This window comes from Aquarana catesbeiana, linkage group LG08 (assembly GCF_042186555.1).
Source record: "Aquarana catesbeiana isolate 2022-GZ linkage group LG08, ASM4218655v1, whole genome shotgun sequence".
Classification (NCBI taxonomy): domain Eukaryota; kingdom Metazoa; phylum Chordata; class Amphibia; order Anura; family Ranidae; genus Aquarana; species Aquarana catesbeiana.
In genome coordinates, this window is record NC_133331.1 from 93520011 (window position 1) to 93546846 (window position 26836).

The following is a 26836-nucleotide window of genomic DNA, read 5'->3' on the forward strand; positions in this document are numbered from 1 at the left end:
CAAGCACTGACTGCTGCAGTGAACAAACGGAGAGATGAAATCCAAAGCAGTCACAGATGAGAGATCAGGCTTAGAATGCTCAGTCAGGTCTCCCCCAGCAGCCAGCATTCTGTGCTGAACTGTCAGCACTTCACAGCAGAGCTCTCAGCTCAGTGTGTGTGTCAGCCTGCTTAGAGCCACTAGCAAGCCTTTCAGTGCAGACTGCAGACAGGACGGTCAGGAGATGTGTATGCTGGCAGAAGAGGAGAGGGCAGATGAGATGACACCCTCAGAGGGATGGAAGGAGGACACATCCTTAGATATCAGGGCAGGGTTCATGCTGAGACTTGTAGTCCTTCACTTTTGGGGGATGTCACCCCCGCAATTAGTGAAGAACTACAAGTCCCAGCATGAACCCCTCAGAGCTGAAGATGTGACGCCCCCAATTAGTTAAGAACTACAGGTCCCAGCATGAACCTGGAAATCTACAGGGTCTTACCCTTAGATCTCAGGGGTTCATGCTGGGACTTGAAGTCCTTCACTTTTGGGCAGGCCCCAGCATGGGATGAGTAACAGCAGCCAGCGGTGGAGGGGCATTCACCTTCCCGGAGTTCTGGTGTGTCGGACTAGTGGTAGGCTGTGGGTGGCAAGTGACACTGCATCTGGTGGCAGGCAATGGGTGGCAAGTTGCACACTGCATCTGGTGGCAGGCAATGGGTGGCAAGTTGCACACTGCATCTGGTGGCAGGCTATGGGTGGAAAGTGGCACACTGCTTCTGGTGGCAGGCTTTGGATGGAAAGTGGCACACTGCATCTGGTGGCAGGCTATGAGTGTAAGGGGCACACTGCTACTGGTGGCAGGCTATGGGTGGCAAGTGACGAGCCGCATCTGGTGGCAGGCAACAGTGGCACGCTGCATCTGGTGGCAGGCGTCAAGCTAAGGGTTCCCACTGATTGTGCATTATTGTAAGTTGAACTAATTTATTATATATTACAATGTAGTAATAGAAATAATGTGAATTGATCATCCTAACACCATATCAAGCATGGTGTCAGGGTAATTTAAGTGCTAACACCAGCCATTTGCCTGACAAATCATCCCCACTGCCGAATTCCCCGTCAACCCAGAGACTACAGAAAGAAGAAGAGAAAGAAAGAACAAGAAAGACGGATAGACAGAGAAAAGGGAAAGCTAGAAGGAGAGATGGAAAAAAACAAGAAATAGGGAAAGAGAGCTAAAAGGGAAACAAAGGAAAACAGAGGGAAAAAGAGAGAAAGTGCAAAGAAATAGGGATAAAGTGTGAGAGAGAAAAAAAAAAGATAGAATACATGGTAGAGAGGGGGGAAAAGAGAGAAACGAAGAAAAAGAGCGTGAAAGAAAGAGAAATGTAACAAGTGAGTGATAGAGAAAGGAAAGTGAAACAGAGGCGAGAGAAAAAAAGAAAAAAAAAGGACAAAAAGAGAAAAAACGTGTAGAAGGAAAGAAGAAGAGGAGAGAAAAGGGGGAAAGAGAATAAATGGTAGAGAGGGGGAGAGAGCGAGAAAATGGGTGAGAAGTAATGGAATAAAAAATAAAGAGAGATAGGGATAGAGGGAGTGCTAAAAGTCCACGGGTTAGGGGGCGCAAATTACTTGCCTTGCCCTGTGTGCTGACAACCCACGCTACACCACTGTGTGTATGGGTAATCATTCTGTTTGTATTTGCTCAATTTGGGATGTGGTGTTGAGTATTCAACTGAGCTCATGTTTCTTTTTTGTACATTAGACACACACAGCACAACTATATTCATCCTTTTTTGTATTTTGTTGAATGTAATTTTTTAATCTACATCTACAGCATGAGATGAATGTGATCAGGGAAGTTATGGTTGATTAGTTTCAGAATTTCTTAGCCAACAAAACTGTGGGATAAGGACCAGCTGGCCATGGTGGATCCAACCAAACCAGTCACTATTAGCCCACCAAAGTTGATCTTGTTTATCTGTATTGTATGATCTGTTTAAAGAAGGTTGTTTGGCAGTCTTCAGTCCTTTGTCTCCTGGTGAAATTTCCTTTGATCTGGAGGAAAGTTGTTATGATTTATGCCATACATGGTTCAAAGTCCTGCTGAACCTGCCAAGATTTGAACCGTTAATGGGCAGGCTGAATGTACCAAGTTAATTGAACGATCAACTTGGGTACAACCAGCCTGCCAGTTCCTCTTGTGATTATCACTAGCAGCTAATATAGCTGCTAGCAATAATCCCTGTCTTCTCCTGGCGGGGATGGCTTCCCTCGCCCATGAGAAGACAATGGCCCGGCATGAGGGATTCCCGCCTCAACACTATCTGTGTTGATGAGGGAATCAAGCACATTTCTTTCTTGTAGCCCATGGTTGCAAGAAAGAAATTTGCTTTGTGTATGGCCGGCCTTACATTTTGAAATCAATAATTGGATGTGAGAATCAAAAAGTTTAAGAAAATGCAATGGCGTCCCTAGGGGGGGGCAGAGGGGGCCCTGCTGACCCCCCCAACATTATGCTGTGCCCCACCATGTGCACCCCCCCCCACCCATAGGAAAAAAAAAATATATATTTTTTTTTTACAAAAAATTAATGTCTAAGAGGGAGAGAGTCCCCAGTGAGCTCCTGCGGGTGATTCCTCCCCCTCCCTCTGCTTGCTGACACTGCATAATGCGAGCGCTCACATGACCACGGCCGCCCGATCTGCTCCTTCCCCTGCATCCTCATTGGCAGGGAGAAGAGCGATTTGCAGGAAGGACTCCACCAGGACTCTCAGTTACTGAAAAAACAGACTGATTTCTCCCATCCTTAGGACAGGAGAACCAGCCTGTAAATTCCAAGAGATGCCAGACCAGCGCTGTCAATAGCAGGGGCAGGACAGCAAGAGGAGGCTGGGGAACCCCACAGTGGCAGAACACCAGGGCAAGACAACCTTTGCAACCCTGATAGTTCTCCCACTGCTTTGGATCCTTATATTTTCTTGGTATGCTGGTGACATATATATATCTTGTTTTCTGACATCCTGGGGGACCCCAATACAGTAGGAAGGGAGCTCACTGCAGAACATGTGAAAGTCCGTTGTGGGGTCGTAGTAAAGGGCCCCAGTATATATTTATATATATATATATCTATATATCTATATATATATCTATAGATCTATAGAGATAGATAGATAGATAGATAGATAGATAGATAGATAGATAGATAGATAGATAGATAGATAGATAGATATATATGCATTTTATAGTTGCCCCCCTACTTTTGTCCCTGTCCCCCCATGTGCCCCCCTAAATATGAAAGCTGGAGACGCCACTGAGAAAATGTAATTGTTCTGCTTTGTTTATTTAGTAATGCAATGAAAATAAAAATGTTTCATACAAACTCAGAGAAATCTGAAATATGTTGTAAAGCTCAACTCTGGGCAAAATACAGATAAAATGCATATGTGAGAGCTGAGAGCCATGCCCAAATCTAGCGATTGCTGGGGTGGGCTGCGAACCCCTGGGTCTCAGAGTGCATCTACTGATACGTGAGCCAGTCTGATGAGGCCAATTGATGTAAAGGGGGCCCTTATGAGGGCAAGTAATGTAAGGGGCACTCTGATGGGGACATTTTGATGTTAAGGGAAACGCTGATGGGGACACTAGATGTAAGAGGGCACTCTGGTGCAGACAGATTATGTAAAAAGGCACTCAGATGGGGACAAGTGAAGACAGTCCATTTAAGGGGGCACACTGATGGGGACACCTAATTTAAGGGGGCATTCTGATAGGGGCACCTGATGTAAGGGGACCCTGAAATACATATGGACTTATGAGGGCTCTGATATCAGCCTAATATATGGACAGACTAATACATACTAGTGTTTCCTGCTCATTCCCGCATCGCCTATCACCTACCTCTCTGACCTCAGACAGGGGTACTGGTTTCCTGTATCTTTTTCCCGCTGTGTGACTGACTCAATCCATGCCCCCAGATGTATTTTTCATACTATCCCCAAGATCAGTGATATCTGGCCCTGGTGAGAGCTGTTTTACCTGCCAAAGGATTTGTGTTTTTTTACTTTAAAATTTTAGAATGTATGCAGCTCTGTCACACAGCACAGCCCTGTCTTGCAGGGAAGGAAACCTGTTTTTTTTTTCTCTGCTGCACTTCACTTAAGCTGTCCATACATGGTTCTGTTTTTTCATTTAGTCCAGTGTTTCTCAAAAAAAAATTTGTCAAGGCACTCTTTAAAATTTTACACAATTTTAAGGCACCCCGTTTTAAAATAAAAAAAAACGAAACTTATAGTCTTGCATAATGTAGTAACATCCACATGCGTAGGACACCCAACATTAGCAGATTTATTCTTCCAAAGCAAATACATCTTTGCACGCTGGTACTAATTAGGATTCCAGTGTTTCTCTTCTCCCTCAGGTTCTCTCCCTTAGGCTGGGTTCACACTGGTCCGACAAACGCTCCGACATTGGGAGCTCATGTCGCATGACGTGTGAAATTTAATGTTTCCCTATGGGAGCCGTCCTAACTGGTCCGACACAAGTCGTTCCGACTTTAGAAATGCTCCCTGTACTACTTTGGTCCGACTTTGATCCTACTTCAGCCTATTGACCATCACTGAAGTCGGATCAAAGTCGGATTGCCGTCTTGCATGATCCGACTTCGGCACGCAACTTGTGCTCAGATGTTCTTGAGGGGGAACTCCGCGCCAAATTTTAAATAAAAAAACGGCATGGGTTCCCCCTCCAAGAGCATACCAGGCCCTTGGGTCTGGTATGGACCTTGAGGGGAACCCCCTACGCCGAAAAAAACGGCGTGGGGGGTCGCCCCCAATCCATACCAGACCCTTATCCGAGCACGCAGCCCGGCCGGACAGGAATGGGGTGGGGACGAGCGAGCGCCCCCTCCCTCCTGAACCGTACCAGGCCGCATGCCCTCAACATGGGGGGGTTGGTGCCTTGGGGGAGGGGGCGCGCTGCGGCCCCCTACCCCAAAGCACCTTGTCCCCATGTTGATGAGGACAAGGGCCTCTTCCCGACAACCCTGGCCGTTGGTTGTCGGGGTCTGCGGGCGGGGGCTTATCGGAATCCGGGAGCCCCCTTTAATAAGGGGGCCCCCAGATACCGGCCCCCCACCCTATGTGAATGAGTATGGGGTACATCGTACCCCTACCCATTCACCTAGGGAAAAAGTGTCAATTAAAAAAAAACACTACACAGATTTTTAAAGTAATTTATTAGACAGCTCCGGGGGTCTTCTTCCGACTTCGGGGGTCTCTCCGGTTCTTCTCCGCGCTCTCCGGGTCTTCTGCCGGGCTCCTCCGCTATCTTCTGCTCTTTTGCCGCTCTTTTGCTATAGCGGAGGAGCCCGGTCTTCAATCTTCTGCCTTCTGTCCTCTTCTCCTGATGTTGACACGACGCTCTCTGGGGCTGGAATGCACTCTGGGCGCTCCGCTCTGAATTATATAGGCGGTGACCCCGCCCCCTTATGCCGTCACAGTCCCTGGGCATGCTGGGACTGTGACGTTTTAGGGGGCGTGGTCATCACCCGATGACCATGCCCCCTTATGCCGTCACAGTCCCAGCATGCCCAGAGACTGTGACGGCATAAGGGGGCGGGGTCACCGCCTATATAAGTCAGAGCAGAGCGCACAGAGAGCATTCCAGCCGGGGAGAGCGTTGTGTCAACATCGGAAGAAGAGATGAAGAGAAGAAGCGGCGAGACAGCGGCGACAAGACAACGGCAGCAGACCGGGCCCCTCGCTGGCAATAGAGCTGGAAGAAGATAGCGGCGGGGCCCGCTGAGAAGAGGCGGAACACCGGGAGAAGTCGGAAGAAGATACCGGAGCTGCCCAATAAATTAATTTTGAAACCTGTGTACTGTGGTTTTTTTTATTGACACTTCCCTAGGTGAATGGGTAGGGGTACCATGTACCCCATACTCATTCACATAGGGTGTGGGGCCGGGATCTGGGGGCCCCCTTATTAAAGGGGGCTCCTGGATTCCGATAAGCCCTCTGCCCGCAGACCCCGACAACCAACGGCCAGGGTTGTCGGGAAGAGGCCCTTGTCCTTTGTCCTCATCAACATGGGGACAAGGTGCTTTGGGGTGGGGGGCCGCAGCGCGCCCCCTCCCCCAAGGCACCAACCCCCCCATGTTGAGGGCATGCGGCCTGGTACGGTTCAGGAGGGAGGGGGCGCTCGCTCGTCCCCACCCCCATTCCTGTCCGGCCGGGCTGCGTGCTCGGATAAGGGTCTGGTATGGATTGGGGGGACCCCCACGCCGTTTTTATCGGCGTAGGGGGTTCCCCTTAAGGTCCGTACCAGACCAAAGGGCCTGGTATGCCCTTGGAGGGGGAACCCATGCCGGTTTTTTATTTAAAATTTGGCGCGGAGTTCCCCCTAAAGATTCATACCAAACACAGTGCCGGGCATTGGCGGGGATCCAAGTCGGATCCCCGTTCATTGAAAGTCGGACACATGCCGGCTTCATGTCGCAGGGCAAAGTCGGATCCAAAGTAGGACGGCTGTCGTGTCGCACCAGTGTGAACCCAGCCTTAATCAGCTAATGCGACCCTGGTGCTGAAAGAGAGGGGCAGGGGAGGGGCAGGTACCTGATGCCCTCCTTCTCAACCGGTTACATCATTGGTTGTGAGGACACTGGCGGCTAGAAGGTTGTAATGGTGCACAATGAAAATCTGTGGCTTTGTGTAACTAGTAGACAAGCTTTATCCACCCCGCTGGCTTGTATACAGTTTTTGGGCAATTTCTATGTATTTTTGCCAAGGCACCACTGAATCAAGCCCAAGGGTGCCTGCGCACCCTGGCTGAAAAAGACTGGTTTAGGAAACGTGTACCAGTTTTAGTAAGTCTCCCCCTTTAGGTCTACAACATTGAATTCTGTCCATTGAATGCTGTCCATTGCTTCCCAGCATTTACTTTCTTCTCTGTAGAAGTTTACACCATCAAAATATATTCTGGTGTTATAAATGCTATTGGCTGTCTGTAATAACACATAAATTGGGAAAGCTGATATTTTTCCAAGGAGATGACAAACATACTTGGTATAAGTCCCAAATTCCTTGTTTTCTCAGTGTTACATGACAGTCTGTTTATAAATTATTTTTATTTCCTAACTTGTACTAGTGAACTAACAGCTGGAATGACATTGTTGGCTATGGGCAGCTTCACTTTTCTTTTCTGCTTCTCAGTTTTCATCCAGCAGTTCAGTCCCACTGGCCTTTTTGTGAGTTCATCATGTAAATGTCAAACCCAGTACATTAAAACCTTGGTTTGAGAGTAACTTGATTTGGGAGCGTTTTGCAAGACAAGCTAAATTTGTAAATACATTTTGACTTGATATACAAGCGATGTCTTGATATACATGTAGCCTCATGTCACAACTGAGTATAAAAGAGAAGAGAGGTGCCTCTAAGTGTAGAATATGGTTACATTTAATTAAGGTACAACATTTATTAACATATTCTTCACTTACATGCGCCTCTCTTCTCTTTTATACTCTGTAGCTCCTGCTGGATTTAGCTTCTAATCCCCTTGTGGAGGCTTCCATTTGTGGATGGACATTTTATGGTTACACAACCTGGTCACATTGCTATAATCCTTTTATATGGACTATAAACTGAAGGACCTATGCATAAATGGTTGTGGAACAAATCAGTTGAGTTTCCGTTATTTCTTAGGGGGAAATTTGCTTTTATATACAAGTGCTTTGGATTACAAGCATGCTTCTGGAACAAATTATGCTCGCAATCCAAGATTTTACTGCATTAATTTCTAATGTTTTTAAGTAAATGCCATGGTCAAGAACAGCCATGACAAGATGTCTGCTGTTGCCGTTTTTGAAAAGTAAAAACTTCTTTTATGCCTGTTAATTAGTTTCCCGTAGTTATGGGGGCTTGACTTCTCTGTGGTTCTTATGCAAGCTCCATCAATTGCCATTCCACTGCCCAGTGAGTGTTAGTTTAAAGAAAGTAAGACCCCCTTAACCACTTGACGACCGCCTCACGCCGATTTACGTCGGCGAGGTGGCACGGACAGGCAAAATCACGTACATATACGTGATTTGCCTTCCGCGGGTGGGGGGTCCGATCGGACCCCCCCCCCCAGTGCCCAAGGCGGTCGTCTTTTGTCCAGCGGCGATCAGAGGTGAGGGGGAGGCCATCCGTTCGTGGCCCCCCCCTCGCGATCGCCGCCGGCCAATCACATCATTCCTTTGCTGCTGTATGCTAAACAGCAGCAAAGGAAATGATGTCATCTCTCCTCGGCTCGGTAATTTCCGTTCCGGCCCGAGGAGAGAAGACAGGTATGTGAGTGCACAACACTACACACACACAGTAGAACATGCCAGGCACACAAAACACCCCGATCCCCCCCCCGATCGCCCCCCGATCCCCCCCCAATCACCCCCCCCCTGTCACAAACTGACACTAGCAGTTTTTTTTTTTTTCTGATTACTGCTTTGGTGTCAGTTTGTGACAGTTACAGTGTTGGGACAGTTAGTATTACCCCCCTGTAGGTCTAGGATACCCACCTAACCCCCCCTAATAACGTTTTAACCCCTTGATCACCCCCTGTCACCAGTGTCGCTAAGCGATCATTTTTCTGATCGCTGTATTAGTGTCGCTGGTGACGCTAGTTAGGGACCTAAATATTTAGGTTCGCCGTCAGCGTTTTATAGCGACAGGGACCCCCATATACTACCGAATAAATGTTTTAACCCCTTGATTGCCCCCTAGTTAACTCTTTCACCACTGATCACCGTATAACTGTTACGGGTGACGCTGGTTAGTTTGTTTATTTTTTATAGTGTCAGGGCACCCGCCGTTTATTACCGAATAAAGGTTTAGCCCCCTGATCGCCCGGCGGTGATATGCGTCACCCCAGGCAGCGTCAGATTAGCGCCAGTACCGCTAACACCCACGCATGCAGCATACGCCTCCCTTAGTGGTATAGTATCTGATCGGATCAATATCTGATCCGATCAGATCTATACTAGCGTCCCCAGCAGTTTAGGGTTCCCAAAAACACAGTGTTAGCGGGATCAGCCCAGATACCTGCTAGCACCTGTGTTTTGCCCCTCCGCCCGGCCCAGCCCAAGTGCAGTATCGATCGATCACTGTCACTTACAAAACACTAAACGCATAACTGCAGCGTTCGCAGAGTCAGGCCTGATCCCTGCGATCGCTAACAGTTTTTTTGGTAGCATTTTGGTGAACTGGCAAGCACCAGCCCCAGGCAGCGTCAGGTTAGCGCCAGTAGCGCTAACACCCACGCACGCACCGTACAGCTCCCTTAGTGGTATAGTATCTGATTGGATCAATATCTGATCCGATCAGATCTATACTATCGTCCCCAGCAGTTTAGGGTTCCCAAAAACGCAGTGTTAGCGGGATCAGCCCAGATACCTGCTAGCACCTGCGTTTTGCCCCTCCGCCCGGCCCAGCCCAGCCCACCCAAGTGCAGTATCGATCGATCACTGTCACTTACAAAACACTAAATGCATAACTGCAGCGTTCGCAGAGTCAGGCCAGATCCCTGCGATCGCTAACAGTTTTTTTGGTAGTATTTTGGTGAACTGGCAAGCACCAGCCCCAAGCAGCGTCAGATTAGCGCCAGTACCGCTAACACCCACGCACGCACCGTACACCTCCCTTAGTGGTATAGTATCTGAACGGATCAATATCTGATCCGATCAGATCTATACTGGCGTCCCCAGCAGTTTAGGGTTCCCAAAAACGCAGTGTTAGCGGGATCAGCCCAGATACCTGCTAGCACCTGCATTTTGCCCCTCCGCCCGGCCCAGCCCACCCAAGTGCAGTATCGATCGATCACTGTCACTTACAAAACACTTAACGCATAACTGCAGCATTCGCAGAGTCAGGCCTGATCCCTGCGATCGCTAACAGTTTTTTTGGTAGCTTTTTATTGAACTGGCAAGCGCCAGCGGCCTAGTACACCCCGGTCGTAGTCAAACCAGCACTGCAGTAACACTTGGTGACGTGGCGAGTCCCATAAGTGCAGTTCAAGCTGGTGAGGTAGCAAGCACAAGTAGTGTCCCGCTGCCACCAAGAAGACAAACACAGGCCCGTCGTGCCCATAGTGCCCTTCCTGCTGCATTCGCCAATCCTAATTGGGAACCCACAGCTTCTGCAGCGCCCGTACTTCCCCCATTCACATCCCCAACCAAATGCAGTCAGCTGCATGAGAGGCATTTTCTTTATGTCCTCCTGAGTACCCCTACCCAACGAACCCCCAAAAAAGATGTCGTGTCTGCAGCAAGCGCGAATATAGGCGTGACACCCGCTATTATTGTCCCTCCTGTCCTGACAATCCTGGTCTTTGCATTGGTGAATGTTTTGAACGCTACCATTCATTAGTTGAGTATTAGCGTAGGGTACAGCATTGCACAGACTAGGCACACTTTCACAGGGTCTCCCAAGATGCCATCGCATTTTGAGAGACCCGAACCTGGAACCGGTTACCGTTATAAAAGTTAGTTACAAAAAAAGTGTAAAAAAAAAAAAATATATATAAAATAAAAAAAAATAGTTGTCGTTTTATTGTTCTCTCTCTCTCTATTCTCTCTCTCTTGTTCTGCTCTTTTTTACTGTATTCTATTCTGCAATGTTTTATTGTTATTATGTTTTATCATGTTTGCTTTTCAGGTATGCAATTTTTTATACTTTACCGTTTACTGTGCTTTATTGTTAACCATTTTTTTGTCTTCAGGTACGCCATTCACGACTTTGAATGGTTATACCAGAATGATGCCTGCAGGTTTAGGTATCATCTTGGTATCATTCTTTTCAGCCAGCGGTCGGCTTTCATGTAAAAGCAATCCTAGTGGCTATTTAGCCTCTAGACTGCTTTTACAAGCCGTGGGAGGGAAAGCCCCCCCCCACCGTCTTCCGTGTTTTTCTCTGGCTCTCCTGTCTCAACAGGGAACCTGAGAATGCAGCCGGTGATTCAGCCAGCTGACCATAGAGCTGATCAGAGACCAGAGTGGCTCCAAACATCTCTATGGCCTAAGAAACCGGAAGCTACAAGCATTTTATGACTTAGATTTCGCCAGATGTAAATAGCGCCATTGAGAAATTGGGGAAGCATTTTATCACACCGATCTTGGTGTCATCAGATGCTTTGAGGGCAGAGGAGAGATCTAGGGTCTAATAGACCCCAATTTTTTAAAAAAAGAGTACCTGTCACTACCTATTGCTATCATAGGGGATATTTACATTCCCCGAGATAAGAATAAAAATGATTAAAAAAAAAAAAAATGAAAGGAACAGTTTAAAAATAAGATAAAAAAGCAAAAAAAATAATAAAGAAAAAAATAAAAATAAAAAAAAGCACCCCTGTCGCCCCCTGCTCTCGCGCTAAGGCGAACGCAAGCGGCGGTCTGTCGTCAAATGTAAACAGCAATTGCACCATGCATGTGAGGTATTGCCGCGAAGGTCAGATCGAGGGCAGTAATTTTTGCAGTAGACCTCCTCTGTAAATCTAAAGTGGTAACCTGTAAAGGCTTTTAAAGGCTTTTAAAAATGTATTTATTTTGTTGCCACTGCACGTTTGTGCGCAATTTTAAAGCATGTCATGTTTGGTATCCATGTACTCGGCCTAAGATCATCTTTTTTATTTCATCAAACATTTGGGCAATATAGTGTGTTTTAGTGCATTAAAATTTAAAAAAGTGTGTTTTTTCCCCAAAAAATGCGTTTGAAAAATCGCTGCGCAAATACTGTTTGAAAAAAAAAAAATGAAACACCCACCATTTTAATCTGTAGGGCATTTGCTTTAAAAAAATATATAATGTTTGGGGGTTCAAAGTAATTTTTTTGCAAAAAAAAAAAACTTTTTCATGTAAACAATAAGTGTCAGAAAGGGCTTTGTCTTCAAGTGGTTAGAAGAGTGGGTGATGTGTGACATAAGCTTCTAAATGTTGTGCATAAAATGCCAGGACAGTTCAAAACCCCCCCAAATGACCCCATTTTGGAAAGTAGACACCCCAAGCTATTTGCTGAGAGGCATGTCGAGTCCATGGAATATTTTATATTGCGACACAAGTTGCGGGAAAGAGACAAATTTTTTTTTTTTTTTTTGCACAAAGTTGTCACTAAATGATATATTGCCCAAACATGCCATGGGAATATGTGAAATTACACCCCAAAATACATTCTGCTGCTTCTCCTGAGTACGGGGATACCACATGTGTGAGACTTTTTGGGAGCCTAGCCGCGTACGGGACCCCGAAAACCAAGCACCGCCTTCAGGCTTTCTAAGGGCATGAATTTTTGATTTCACTCTTCACTGCCTATCACAGTTTCGGAGGCCATGGAAAGCCCAGGTGGCACAAAACCCCCCCAAATGACCCCATTTTGGAAAGTAGACACCCAAAGCTATTTGCTGAGAGGTATAGTGAGTATTTTGCAGACCTCACTTTTTGTCACAAAGTTTTGAAAATTGAAAAAAGAAAAAAAAAAAAGTTTTTTCTTGTCTTTCTTCATTTTCAAAAACAAATGAGAGCTGCAAAATACTCACCATGCCTCTCAGCAAATAGCTTGGGGTGTCTACTTTCCAAAATGGGGTCATTTGGGGGGGGGGGGTTTGTGCCACCTGGGCATTCCATGACCTCCGAAACTGTGATAGGCAGTGAAGAGTGAAATCAAAAATTTACACCCTTAGAAATCCTGAAGGCGGTGCTTGGTTTTCGGGGCCCCGTACGCGGCTAAGCTCCCAAAAAGTCCCACACATGTGGTATCCCTATACTCAGGAGAAGCAGCTGAATGTATTTTGGGGTGCAATTCCACATAGGCCCATGGCCTGTGTGAGCAATATATCATTTAGTGACAACTTTTTGTAAATATTTTTTTTTTTTTTGTCATTATTCAATCACTTGGGACAAAAAAAATAAATATTCAATGGGTTCAACATGCCTCTCAGCAATTTCCTTGGGGTGTCTACTTTCCAAAATGGGGTCATTTGGGGGGGGGTTTGTACTGCCCTGCCATTTTAGCACCTCAAGAAATGACATAGGCAGTCATAAACTAAAAGCTGTGTAAATTACAGAAAATGTACCCTAGTTTGTAGACGCTATAACTTTTGCGCAAACCAATAAATATATGCTTATTGACATTTTTTTTACCAAAGACATGTGGCCGAATACATTAGTTTATTGGATTTTTTTATAACAAAAAGTAGAAAATATCATTTTTTTTCAAAATTTTCGGTCTTTTTCCGTTTATAGCGCAAAAAATAAAAACTGCAGAGGTGATCAAATACCATCAAAAGAAAGCTCTATTTGTGGGAAGAAAAGGACGCAAATTTCGTTTGGGTACAGCATTGCATGACCGCGCAATTAGCAGTTAAAGCGACGCAATGCCAAATTGGAAAAAGACCTCTGGTCCTTAGGCAGCATAATGGTCCGGGGCTCAAGTGGTTAACAAAGCGAGAGGTGCAAAGAAAAGATAGTACAGGTTCATAGAAGAGTGATGGCAGTAAAAAGACCAAGTAGTCCATCAAGTCTGCCCCATTTATATTTCTTTTTTTATCTATATATAAATATACTGTATATTTTTTTATGTTTTTTGTCTAAGTATAGGTCTATGTTTGTCCCAAGCATGTTTGAATCCACTAACAGTTGACTGACTGTTCCAAGCATCAACTGCTCTTTGGTAAAATAATATTTTCTAAGATTAGCTTTGAATTTTCCTCCTGCTAATATAAGGTCATGTCCCCGTGTTCTTGATCTTAACTACATATTGAAAATACTGCCCTCCTCATTTTAGTAATAACATAGCAAACCCATGTTCCTTGCAGTGTCAACTGTTTTTAGATGATATTAACTATTTTGAGAAATATTCCTGGAAATTAAGTGGTGTTTGTGGTATTTGTCTCAGTAACTAAACATATAGACTTGTTTTGGGTCTATCTGTGCCACCCACACCAATTTCTATTTCTGAGTGGAATAGAAATTGGTGCAGGGTCCCTTTCCAATTAAAAAAGGGAATGTAGCTGTTTTCAGTATAGAAAACTGCCACAGATCCCTGCAAGGTTGTATGAGCAAAGCCCTCCTGATCTCAGCTGAGTGGAGAGGAATGAGCAGGGAAGGGCAGAGAAATCTAAAGCTTTCAAAGTTCACCCATAAAAAAATAAAAAGCATATAAAATGTGCATTTTTTTTTCTTAAAAGCCTATAGATCGCAGGTACTATGTCCAGCTCCTGCAGATTCGGAATAGCTGTCTGCCTGTACCTCCAATACGGATTGGCAGTTACTTGAGAGCAGGAAAAACGATGAACCACAAGGACACTCATTAGCACCCTCGCAGTTCATTGAGAACTACAAGCCATCAACCGCAATGGCTGAAGGTACTTGTAGTCTATTCATTCACTGGAAACTGTGAATGAATGACATGGTCACACGGGTGGAGCCCCACACGGCCATGCTTTTTTCAAATTGTGACAGCAGCTGTGGGGAGATGATCTCCCACCCGCTGTCACAGGGAAGGGGGATTGAGTGGAAAAGCTGCAGATGCTGGAAAATGGTCCATGTTCCACCCTAAAAACTGGTGGAACATGTAACATGCTCCAAAGGTGAATTTATCTTTTAAGCTTTAGCTGTACTGCTTCCTGTGTTGTGTTTGCCATAGACACAGCATGGAACAGAGAACTGATCGCTCCTAATTTACATCCCTTCTGTTAGCAGCAGGATCTGCTGTTTCCTAAGTTTCCTAAGCATTAAGCTTGCCCCACTCCTTGTTAATTCCTTCCATGGTGTCTTAAGTGTACAAAAAAAAGTGCAGCCTCATTGCTTTAATATAGATGTAGTCCTCTTCTGTGACCTCTGCATTTTGACATTTCACCACAGATTAACAACTCCTGAAACACAGAGAGAAAGGGTTAACGTGGAAAATCCCATATATTGGAGTCAACAGTCAGCAAGAGAAATGATGTCTTTAAAGGTTTCTACAGAACCCAGAATTGTAGAAATGTATTGCTGCTAACCAGTCCTTAGATATGATGGCTGTATTTGTTTTGTTTTATTTTTTTTTTCATCTAGTGATCCTACTAGTAACATCCTTCCTAGGTTGACAGCGCTTGACAGCGCTCACTCACTGTACTGCATCTATGTAGGACAGAAAGTATTTTAGGACTACAGTACTAGTACCTTCCCCTCTCCTCATCTCTATAACACAGGGTGGTATTTTATAGTTCAGAGGTTATCTGGGCAGGACGATTACACTGCTTGACATAAGACTACACAGTGCACAGGACAGCACTGGCAGGATCAACAGGTATTTTTTATCGAACAGATAGAACAAAACACTTTCACTGGAATATTTAACAGATGAACCACTTGCCGACCACCTAACTGTAAATGTACGTCATGACTTTACAGTTAACTACCGGGGTTATGGCTGCAGCTAGCTGCCATAACACCGGTATCTTTCTTTTTTTCAGTTGGTCGGCTTTCTGATAAAAGTGATCCCAGCGGCAGAATCACCATTGAAACACTTTTTATAGGCGGCAGGAGAGGTGAACCCCCCCACGGCTTTCTGGTCGTTTCCGAGCTTACCGGAGCCCTCTGTAAGCCGATCCAGTGTGGCCGATGGCTAAGCAGGAAGTTGAGTGAGGGCAAGATAGCCCCCATTCGGCTCTATGCCCTTGGAGGACTGGAGCGATGTCTAATGTCACTTACTGTTCTCGGGCAGACAGGATATTAAAAAAAAAAAAAAAAAGACAAAATGTAATTTTTATTATTTCTTTGCTTTTGAAGGTAAAGAAGAGATCTGGGTTTTTTTTTTTATTTTTTTAACACTAGATCTCTCAGAAAAGAGAACCTGACATGCTTATTTCTATTACAAGGGATGTTTACATTACTTGTAATAGGAATAAAAGTGATTAAAAAAAAATTAAAGGGACAGTGTAAAAAAAAAAAAAAGTAAAAAAAATGTAAAGCACCCCATCCCTACGAGCTAGTGTAGAAGCAAGCGCATACGTAAGTCGCGCCCGCATATGTAAATGATGTTCAAACCACAAGTGAGGTATCGCCGCGATCGTTTGAGCAAGAGCAATACTTCTAGCGCTAGACCTCTTCTGTAACTTTAAACTGGTAACCTGTAAATATTTTTAAAGCATAGCCTATGGAGATTTTTAAGTACCGTAGTTTGTCGCCATTCCACAAGTGCACGCAATTTTAATGTTAAATATTGAATTACTCAGGGTAACATCATTTTTCACATTATACAGATAAAATTGGGCTATTTTTACTGTTTTGTTTGTTATCAATTCATTAAAGTGTACTTTTTAAATAAAATTGTGTTTGAAAGACCGCTGCGCAAATACAGTGTGGCATAAAATATTGCAACGACCACCATTTTATTCTCTAGGGTCTCTGCTAAATATATATATATATATGTGTATATATATATATATATATATATATATATATATATATATATATATATATACATACACAGTATCTCACAAAAGTCAGTACACCCCTCACATTTTTGTAAATATTTTATTATATCTTTTCATGTGACAACACTGTAGAAATGACACTTTGCTACAATGTAAAGTAGTGAGTGTACAGCTTGTATAACAGTATAAATTTGCTGTCCCCTCAAAATAACTCAACATACAGCCATTAATGTCTAAACCGCTGGCAACAAAAGTGATTACACCCCTAAGTGAAAATGTCCAAATTGGACCCAAAGTGTTACCACCAGAGCTTCACAGGTTACCACTGGAGTCCTCTTCCACTCCTTCATGACGACATCACGGACCTGGTGGATGTTAGAGAAGTTGCGCTCCTCCACCTTCCATTTGAGGATGCCCCACAGATGCTCAATAGGGTTTAGATCTGGAGACATGCTTGGCTAGTTCATCACCTTTACCCTCAACTTCTTTAGCAAGGCAGCGGTGGTCATCTTGGAGGTGTGTTTGGGTTCGTTATCATATTGGAATACTGCCCTGTGGCCCAGTCTCCAAAGGGAGGGGATCGTGTTCTGCTTCAGTATGTCACAGTAGATGTTGGCATTCATGGTTCCCTCAATGAACTGTAGCTCCCCAGTGCCAGCAGCACTCATGCAGCCCCAGACCATGACACTCCCACCACCATGCTTGACTGTAGGCAAGACACACTTGTCTTTGTACTCCTCACCTGGCTGCTGCCACACACGCTTGACACCATCTGAACCAAATAAGTTTATCTTGGTCTCATCAGACCACAGGACATGGTTCCAGTAATCCATGTCCTTAGTCTGCTTGACTTCTACAAATTGTTTGGGCTTTCTTGTGCATAATCTTTAGAAGAGGCTTCCTTCTGGGAGGACAGCCATGCAGACCAATTTGATGCAGTGTGCAGCGTATGGTCTGAGCACCGACAGGCTGACCCCCCCACCCCTTTAACCTCTGACAGCACTCATACGTCTATTTCCCAAAGACAACCTCTGGATATGATGCTGAGTACGTCCACTCAACCCCTTTGGTCAACCATGGCGAGGCCTGTTCTGAGTGGAACCTGCCCTGTTAAACCGCTGTATGGCCTTGGCCACGGTGCTGCAGCTCAGTTTCAGGGTCTTGGCAATCTTCTTATAGCCTAGGCCATCTTTATGTAGAGCAACAATTGTTTTTTTTTTTCAGATCCTCAGAAAGTTCTTTGCCATGAGGTGCCATGTGGAAATTCCTGCGACCAGTATGAGAGAGTGAGATCGATAACACCAAATTTAACACACCTGCTCCCCATTCACACCTGAGACCTTGTAACACTAACGTGTCACAGGGAATATGGCTAATTGGGCCCAATTTGGACATTTTCACTTAGGGGTATACTCACTTTTGTTGCCAGTGGTTTAGACATTAATGGCTGTGTGTTGAGTTATTTTGAGGGGACAGCAAATTTACACCGTTATACAAGGTCACATGAAAAGATGTAATAAAATATTTACAAAAATGTGAGGGGTGTACTCACTATTGTGAGATACTGTGTGTGTGTGTGTGTATATATATATATGTGATGTTTGGGGGTTCTAAGTCATTTTCAAGCAAAAAATGCAGATTTTTACTTGTAAACGACAAATGTCATAAAAAGGCCCAGTCAGCAAGTAAAGTCAGCTTATTTACTGTGGAATAAAGCTAGGCTTGGCCATTTCAGCTTGACAAATACCTAAAAATATTTTTTTCTGCTAATCATTACAGCTCTGAGAATTTCTGAAATCGGGGTCAATGAATACTTTATGGTGAGGTGGCTGAAAATAGACAAACCGCAGAAAAAAAAATATTTGGTGTATGTCCATTTCTACATCACAGGTGATAAAAAAACATTTCACAATGTGGTATCTTTTGTAGATACCATTCCAAGATTAGAGTCTTGTTTACCATGTTAGGAATGCAGTAAGTTGTGAGTCACTAAAAAAAAGACTTTTAACTGAAGGAGAATTTTAGATTAAACTACAGTTAGTTTATCAGATAAAGAAACTGTGTTGTGGCGTAAAATCTTGGCTATATGAGTTAGGATATTTTTTAATTTTTTTTTAGCGGTGCTACTAATTAAGCTAGTCATAGATGGCACAAAATCTGCCTGAATCTTGCTGAAATTGATCAACATTTGAGGCATTGGAGGATCTGCTGGCGCCACCCGGCTCAGCAAAAGTTGATTTTTAAATCCTCTGAGCCTGGTGAAAAATGATTGGCTGAACAGTGACTGCATCCTGTCAGGCGTAGTTACTCTGAGTATTCAGACAGCTGTGAGTGCTGTGGCTGTTATAAAATGGCACATATTTTGAATATATAGTTATGCAGATTCCTCCATCCACACTATCCAGCTCATGGGGCTAAACACAAGAAATCTGTACAGATATGGTTTGCCTTAGGTTGCCCATAGACATGAAATCAGCACTGGTTGGATCTGTGACATTTGTTTTTTGCTGGAGCTCTCTAATGCCCTGTACACACGGGCGGACTTTTCGGCAACAAAGGTCCGACAGTTGATCCGACGGACTTTCGACGGACTTTTGATGGACTTCCGAACGAATGGACTTGCCTGCACACGATCACACCAAAGTCCGACGGATTCGTACGTGATGACGTACGACCAGACTAAAATAAGGAAGTTCATAGCCAGTAGCCAATAGTTGCCCTTGTATCGGTTTTCGTCCATCGGACTAGCATACAGACGAGTAGATTTTTCGATAGGAACTGGGTGCGGCGGAGTTCCGACGTAAAGATTTGAAACGTTCCAAATCTAAAGTCCTTCAGATTTTTGATAGAAACAGTCCGCTGAAGGTCCGATAAAGCCCACACACGGTCGGATCGTCCGCCGGATTCGGTCCGTCGGACCAGTCCGGTCGAAAAGTCCGCTCGTGTGTACAGGGATAAGAAGATCCTGAGAGCCAAAGGTGATATCTGTTTTCTGAGATATTGGGATGGCTGGGCGACATATTTGTTCCTCCTGTATGGAACATATTTCCTTGAAGAACCTGTATTATAGGTTAACTTCAGATAGATTTGCATGCACCTCCCATGGCAATGAGCTAAGTAGCCTCTAGGATAGATCTTACCTGTTTCACTGACTGCAACCAGCATCTAGGACAAGTAAGTTTGGCTATTTTAAACATTGCTGTACTGGATATACAATATGGTTACAAAGCGCACTCATGTGAGAGTTGCACTGTTCATAGCACACCAATAATTGCATTGGGAGATTTGACAGGTTACATTTTACGAGAAACAAATGAAAACCAAAAAATGCATTGCCACTAAAAACTGAATAAAATAAATAATGCAGGTGCAGGTCACATTTAAGCGTGTTCCCACACCGAATCAGCTAAAAAAAATCAAGGAAAGTGTGGCGCTGCTGACAAATATGTGTATTGAAACATCACATCTAATTAAAGAAACTATAAATAATCATAACATCTCTAAAGTCCACACATATCCAATATTCAGTGATGTTTCAATACTTACCTATACTTACGTATATACTCGAGTATAAGTCGACCCGAATATAAGCCGAGGCACCTACTTTTACCACAAAAAATGGGAAAATTTATTGACTCGAGTATAAGCCGAGGGTGAGAATGCTGTAGCTACTGTAAGTGGAAAAGAGGGTCAACAATTCCAAACTGCAGCCTCACAGTGCCCATCTGCATGCCTCATGCCTCAACCTCATGCCTCAAGCCTCATGCTTCAACCTCAAGCCTCATCCTCATTCCTCAAGCCTCATGACTCAGCCTCAAGTACCTTGATTGCCGTTGTGCCTGCGTTATCTCCTGGCGCTGTGCCCATCTGCAGTCTTATCCCCCGGCACTGTGATACATTCAGTCTAATCGGCGGTCATGCAGTGTAAACAAGCGCCGCCTCCTCCTCGTCGTCCTCCATGACTGAACATTGACTCGGTTTCCCAGCAGTGAGTCAGTATTCAGCCTATCACGGACGGTGTTCTGACGAGAAAGGTCCCCCCATCGGTTAGTGTCCACCCTGTACTGCGCAGGCACAGCGCTTGCGCAGTACGGAGGACAAAGAAGATGCCGAAAGTCTCCAAAGAAGAACAGCTGACTATGAGGTATATCTGGAGCGCGCGTGAGCGTGTGACAGAATCTAATAATAAGTGCGCAGGCGCCGTGTACAGAACAGGTGTTCATGTTCTGAGACTTTCGGCGTATCCTATGTTCTCTGTGCTGCACCTGCACAGTCCAGTGCGGACACTATCCGATGGGGGGGCCTTTCTTGTCAGAACACCGTCCGTGATAGGCTGAACACTGACGGCGCTTGGTTACACTGCATGGCTGCCGATTAGACTGAATGTATCACAGCGCCGGGGGATTAGGCTGCAGAGGAGGACTCGAGTATAAGCCCCCCAACGTCCTCTTTTTGGGTCCCCTGCCGGCGCTCCTGGCTCCTCGGCTAGTGCCCCCAGGGGAAGCGGCTTCCCCTGGGGGCACTTGTGCGTGCTTGCTCCCTAGCCCCGCTGCTGCTTCCATTGACACAGACAGCAGGACTCAGCCCTGCCGCCTGCTCCCTCATCACTGCCTTTGATTGACAGCAGCGGGAGCCAATGGCTCCCGAAAGCCCCAGCAAAGCCAGTGAAACCCGGAAGTGAGTGGAGAAAAGAGCTGCAGACGTGCACAGTGCTGAATCGAATGAAGGACTCAGGGGAATACTGATCCTCAATATTTTTTACCTTCATGCAAGGAATGCATGAAGGTAAAAAAAGTTTAGGCTTTAGAACCACTTTACCTTTGGTCAACACTCCACAGTATGTTTTTATCTGAAGGCACTCATTACCTGCATAGGCAGTTTCTTGGTAAAGGTGAACTAACCGTTTAAGGAACCACCAGCAACCTTAGGCGGTTTCCACAGAATCCTGATTGAGAAAGGCTGTTCTAGAGAGTGCACACAATCTATGCCAGGCACCCTTTGGAACAATCTGTGATTCTAGTCCTTTTTTTTTTTTTTTTTTTTTTTTTAACAATAAAATGTATGTAAACTCTAAACTTTATTTGCTCCCTTTTAACCACTTTCCGCCTGCCATATTGCAATTTGATGGCCAGGAAGTGGTTGTATTATCCTGACTGTGTGGCCGGACAACAGGATAAGCCACTAGCGTGCGGCAATTGGTGGTGTGTCAGTCTGACACACCACATCTCCGACCTTGGTAAAGAGCCTAAGATGTAGGCTCTTTACCATGTGATCAGCTGTGTCCAATCACAGCTGATCACATAGCAACCAGGAAGTGGCGTTTATCGGCTTTTCCTCTATCCGCTCTGACAGCCGCAAGTAGAGGAGAGCCGATCGGCTGCTCTCCTGACAGGGGGGTCTGCGCTGATAATCAACGCATTGATTATCAGTGCAGACCCATCGAGGAAGCCCACTGGAGACCACCAGGGATGCCCACTGGAGACCACCAGGTATGCCCACTAGAGGCAATCAGTTCCTATTATGGATGGCACTCTGCCCATCAGTGATGTCTGCCAGTGCCTCCTGATCAGTGCTGCCTATCAGTGCCACCCATCAGTGCCGCTTCTAAATGCCCACCAGTGCCACCTATAAGTGCCCATCAGTGCTGCATATCAGTGCCCATCAGTGCTGCATATAAGTGCCTCATCATCATTGCCCATCAGTGCCACCTCGTCATTGCCGGTCAGTACTACCTCATCAGTCAAGGAGAAGACTTACTTATTTACAAAGTTTTGTAACGGAAATGAAGAAAAACTTTTTTTTTTCAAAATTTTTGGTCTTTCTTTATTAGTAGCACAAAAAATAAAAACCCCAGTGTTGATCAAATACCACCAAAAGAAAGCTCTATTTGTGGGAAAAAATGATAAAAATTTCATTTGGATACAGTGTTGCGTGACCGCGCCATTTGTCATTCAAAATGTGACAGTGCTGAAAGCTGAAAATTGGCCTGGGCAGGAAGGGTGGTAAACGTGCCTTGTATTGAAGTGGTTAAATTCGCTATTCTAAGGCCCCTTTCACACGAGGCGGGCTCCGTTTCTACGGAGCCCGCCTCGGTCCGCCGGCTCAGCGGGAGATCAGTCCGTTGATCTCCGCTGAGCCGGCAGATGACAGGTCCCTCTCTGCTCACTGAGCGGGGAGGGGCTTGTCAGGCGCCGCTGCCGCCTATGGAGGGATCGGACGAAAACGGACAGCGTGTCCGTTTTCGTCAGATCTCCCCCGATCCGATCCGCCAGCGACGGACCTGGACGTAGAGCCATCCGTCTGCTTTTCAGCGGATCGGCCCGGGTCGGATGTCAGCGGACATGTCTCCATAGGCTAACATGGAGCGCCCGTTCAGGTCCGCCGTCAAAACTGACAGGCGGACCTGAACGGTCCGATCGTGTGAAAGGGGCCTTAGTGTTTTGGTATATCTGTTTATCAAGTGAAAAAATACCTGTTGCTGTTGCTTTTGCTACAAAAGGCTTGTTGTTGGGGGCAGATAAGGAGAAGTTGATGTCTTCTGTAATCTATCAGAAATTGGATAGGAAGGGCTGCTTAGAAATTCAAAGCTATCTTGTGATGTCAAGGAGGAAAGTAGGAGCATACTATATATATATATACCGCACTTGGCACAAGAACAGTTACTTTCTGTATTTGCAACATGTTTAAATGGATAAAACCGAGAATTGTGCATGTATCACAGAGATATACGATTATATATTTATTTATTTGCCTTGTCATGCACCTTAAACTTTTACATTTTTTTAGGTTTTATAATAAGCATACTCTGACCGCTTTGCCTCAGAAATCCTAAAGTGTAATTTGGTTTGCACCAGTAGTTATCACAAACTCTCCCACTTTCTCCCTAATTTCGGTTTACTTTTGTTTAGCCACATAATCTTTTCTTTATGTTTCCAGGGTGACATGGGAGGAAATAAGATCTTGCAGAGGAAATGGACATCATTCTTGAAGGCACGATTAGCCTGCTTCATGCCATACTATGAAACATTAAAGAGTGCATACACCCTAGAGGTGGGGACCTGGAATACAACCATCTTCTATGGAGCCTTTATTTTACAATGGTAAGTTTTAGAGTGTTTTTTTCTTTCTGCAAAGATTCTCAATAAAGTCCTAACTTTAGATGCAGGGGAAAAGACAATGGAGTTCTCCATAATCTCCCCACCAGCATTTAGGTGAAAGTGAGGCATAGGTGTATTGGAGCTATGGTTCCCAGAGTGACATGGGAGGAAAGAAGATTTTGCAGAGGAAATGGACAGCATTCTTGAAGGCACCATTAGCCTGCTTCATCATGCCATACTATGAAACCTTAAAGAGTGCATACACCCAAAGTCTTCTATGAACCATTTTTTTAGGGGCAAAGGAAGAACCCAGAGACGGAGTATCTTATTGCTGCTGCTTGTATGGGTGGGATGTGTACTGCGCCAATCTCTGCTGACCCACCTCTCCTATTCATCCCATTTGATTGGCGCAGTACACATCCCACCCACACAAGCAGCAGCAGTATAAAGATGCTCTGCTTCAGAGTTCTTCCTTAACCCCTGCAAAGTGCTGGAAGGAAGGTTTAAGTGGAGATGTAATTTCAGTTGTAGATTTAGCCCAGTGACAGCTTAGAATAGTAAGGATCTGTGAGTGCAGCTTCCCTGCGCAGCTCTGCTAGAGGAGACCATATCTGTATTATACATTACTGCCCCTATACTTTACCCTCTGGCCCTCTGTACTGTGCCCACTGTAACCCTCCCCCTGTACTGTACCCCCCTGCCCCGGTACTGTGTCCACTTGCCCTCCCCCTGTACTATACCTCCCTGCCACCTGCACTGTGTCCACTTACCCTCCCACTGTACTGTGCCCTCCTGCTCCCCCTGTACTGTACCCTCCTTTTATCTCTTGAATTATTTTTCCAATTATGGTTGTGAGTGGGGCCTCATGTCTAAGTTTTGCCTAAGGCCTCACAAAGCCTAGAGCCGCCTCTGTCGATGAGGATGCAGTTGCTGCACTGACACAGTTGCTCATACTAATTTGACAGGCATGTGGGTGACCGGCCCTAAACAAAAACTGTGTACATTCAGAGCCACTCACCTGCACCTGTATGTCTCCATCTGCCAATTCACAGTGTACGGGCCTGAATGACTGCGTGAAAGTGGCCTAAATGGTTGCATAACGCATCTATATACTTAACCAAAAAATCATTACCTTTCATGTGAAAAAGACTTTTATTGTGTTTCAGTGTGTTTGTCAATATACATGTGTTTAGGTTTGCGTTTTCGTTTCCGTATGCGATCACTTGTGTTCCTCTCCATCTCAGAATAAGTAAGTCTAAATAGAAAAGCAGTCTCCGCTCTGATGATTCAATAAAGCTTTTAATACTCTGCTTTACATTGTCAGCCCTCATGATTAGTGGAAGGGATGAGCATAGACCTTGTATGTAAGTGCCAGGTACTGTAGTGCTCTTCTAATGCAGTGAAAGTCAGTAAAAGTCTTTTAGTTGTATTTAGTGATTTTCTCACACCTACATTACAACAGTGTCTTGTTTTTCATTACGGGCTGGTTCACATCTATCTAGTGCATTGTTTTAGGTGCGTTTTTAAAGATGTTTTTAGTGAATTATCATTGAACGATATATAACGTACATTTTACATATAAGTGCATCAAAGATTTAGCAAGTTGGATTTATTTGAATGCACCACACCTAAAAAGCTCATAAAACACACTGGCGTAAATAGGGCCCTAGAATACAGTTGTTCCTTGATCTCCAAAATGGATACTTTTTCCATGTTTAATGGAAATGCTGATAAAGATGCTGCAACTGTGACTGTCATGCTTTCATATCTATTAATACTTAAATGCCTGTAGTCCTACTCATTTAAAGTGGTTGTAAGCCTCAGACTTGAAATATGAACAAAGCATATCCCTCTATAGTGTGTACTTGTCTCAATCCAGAACTGTTTTTTTACTAAAGCTAGAGAGTGCAAAATCAGGCTCACTTCTGCATAGAAACCAATCAGCTTCCAGATTTTATTGCCAAAGCTTAATTGAACAAGCTGAGGTTAGAAGCTAATCGGTTTCTATGCAGAAGTGAACCTGATTTTGCGCACTCTAGCTTTAGTAAATAAACCCCTAAGTGTAATTTCTGTCTGCTGCTTTATACCTCTGCTATTAGCATGAATCACTTCTGACAAGTTTTCCTGACGCCAAGAGAAAAATGGTGACGGGAGGGACCTCCAGCAGATTGACAGGCTCAGCTCTGTTCCTGTGTGCTGTGTAAAGGTGGGGGGGGGGGTCTCTTCCCTCCAATAATCAGCTCTCAGAGCTCTCCTCACTGAACCCTGTATAGTGTAATTTCAGCTCTTTTTTTAACTCTAATGCCGCATACATACGACCGGTTTTGCCGTCGGAATAAACTCCGAAGGTTTCTTCGACAGAATTTCCGCTCAAGCGGTCTTGCCTACACACGGTCACACCAAAGTCCGACCGCCCAGAGCGAGGTGACGTACAACACGTACTATGGGACTAGAAAAAGGAAGTTCAATAGCCAGTAGCCAATAGCTTCCATCTTGTACTTGCTTCAGAGCATGCGTCGTTTTTGGTCCGTCGGAACAGCATACAGACGAGCGGTTTTCCCGGTACTAAATAGTTCCGTCGGAAAAATGTAGAACATGTTTACTATCTAAGTCCGTCAGAATTTTCGACCGAAAAAGTCAGATGGGGCATACACATGGTTGGAAAATACAATGAAAAGCTCCCATCGGATTTTTCTGACGGATATTCCGCTCATGTGTACGCGGCATTAGACAAGCTTTAACATTTAGCACTTTGAATGGATGTAGAGAAGACTGTAGATAAACTGGTAGAACTTATGTAGGAGGATTTGTTTCATCTCTGTGTATGACATGAGGCCAGTCGATTCTCTGGGTATATGTAAGGGTTAACAACCATTTTAAGGTCAGAGCTCCAGTCTCTTAAGTGAAAATTAAAAAAGTCAGCAGCTACAAAAACTGTTGCTGCTGAGTTCTAATAAACAGCCACTCACCTGTCCCATGATCCAGCGGTGTGCTCACCCCAGCCAATTTCTCTTTATATCCTCCCTTGCCGGACCTGTTGTGTCCCAGAAGACTTTCGTGGGGGGAAGAAAGGAGAACTTCTGCTTCCAATGGCCTAGGAGATCAGAGCAGAAGTGGGAGCGGGTACCTCTCAAAATCGGGTACCTGCTCCCCCTCTCCTCCCCAAAAGCTCCATTTCACAAACAGGAGCCAGGGAGGAGGCCTTAAAGCAGAACTTCCCCTTTTGGGTGGAGCTCCACTTTTAGTGCATTGTCTAATCAGTGGGATATGACTACTTCCTGACTAAGCAGCAATTGTGTTTAGTATACTGTTCTCTTTCA

General features: G+C 44.9%; 1 protein-coding gene across 2 annotated transcripts in view; it reads left to right on the forward strand.

Annotated features, from left to right (window-relative positions):
* SEMA4G (semaphorin 4G) overlaps positions 1 to 26836 on the forward strand; it is a 309056-nt gene that overhangs the window by 216569 nt on the left and 65651 nt on the right. For both annotated transcript variants that reach the window (XM_073596158.1, XM_073596157.1), the window contains exon 9: positions 23356 to 23519. In XM_073596158.1, coding sequence (XP_073452259.1) covers positions 23356 to 23519 — 164 coding nt within the window. The remainder of the gene's footprint in view (positions 1 to 23355; positions 23520 to 26836) is intronic.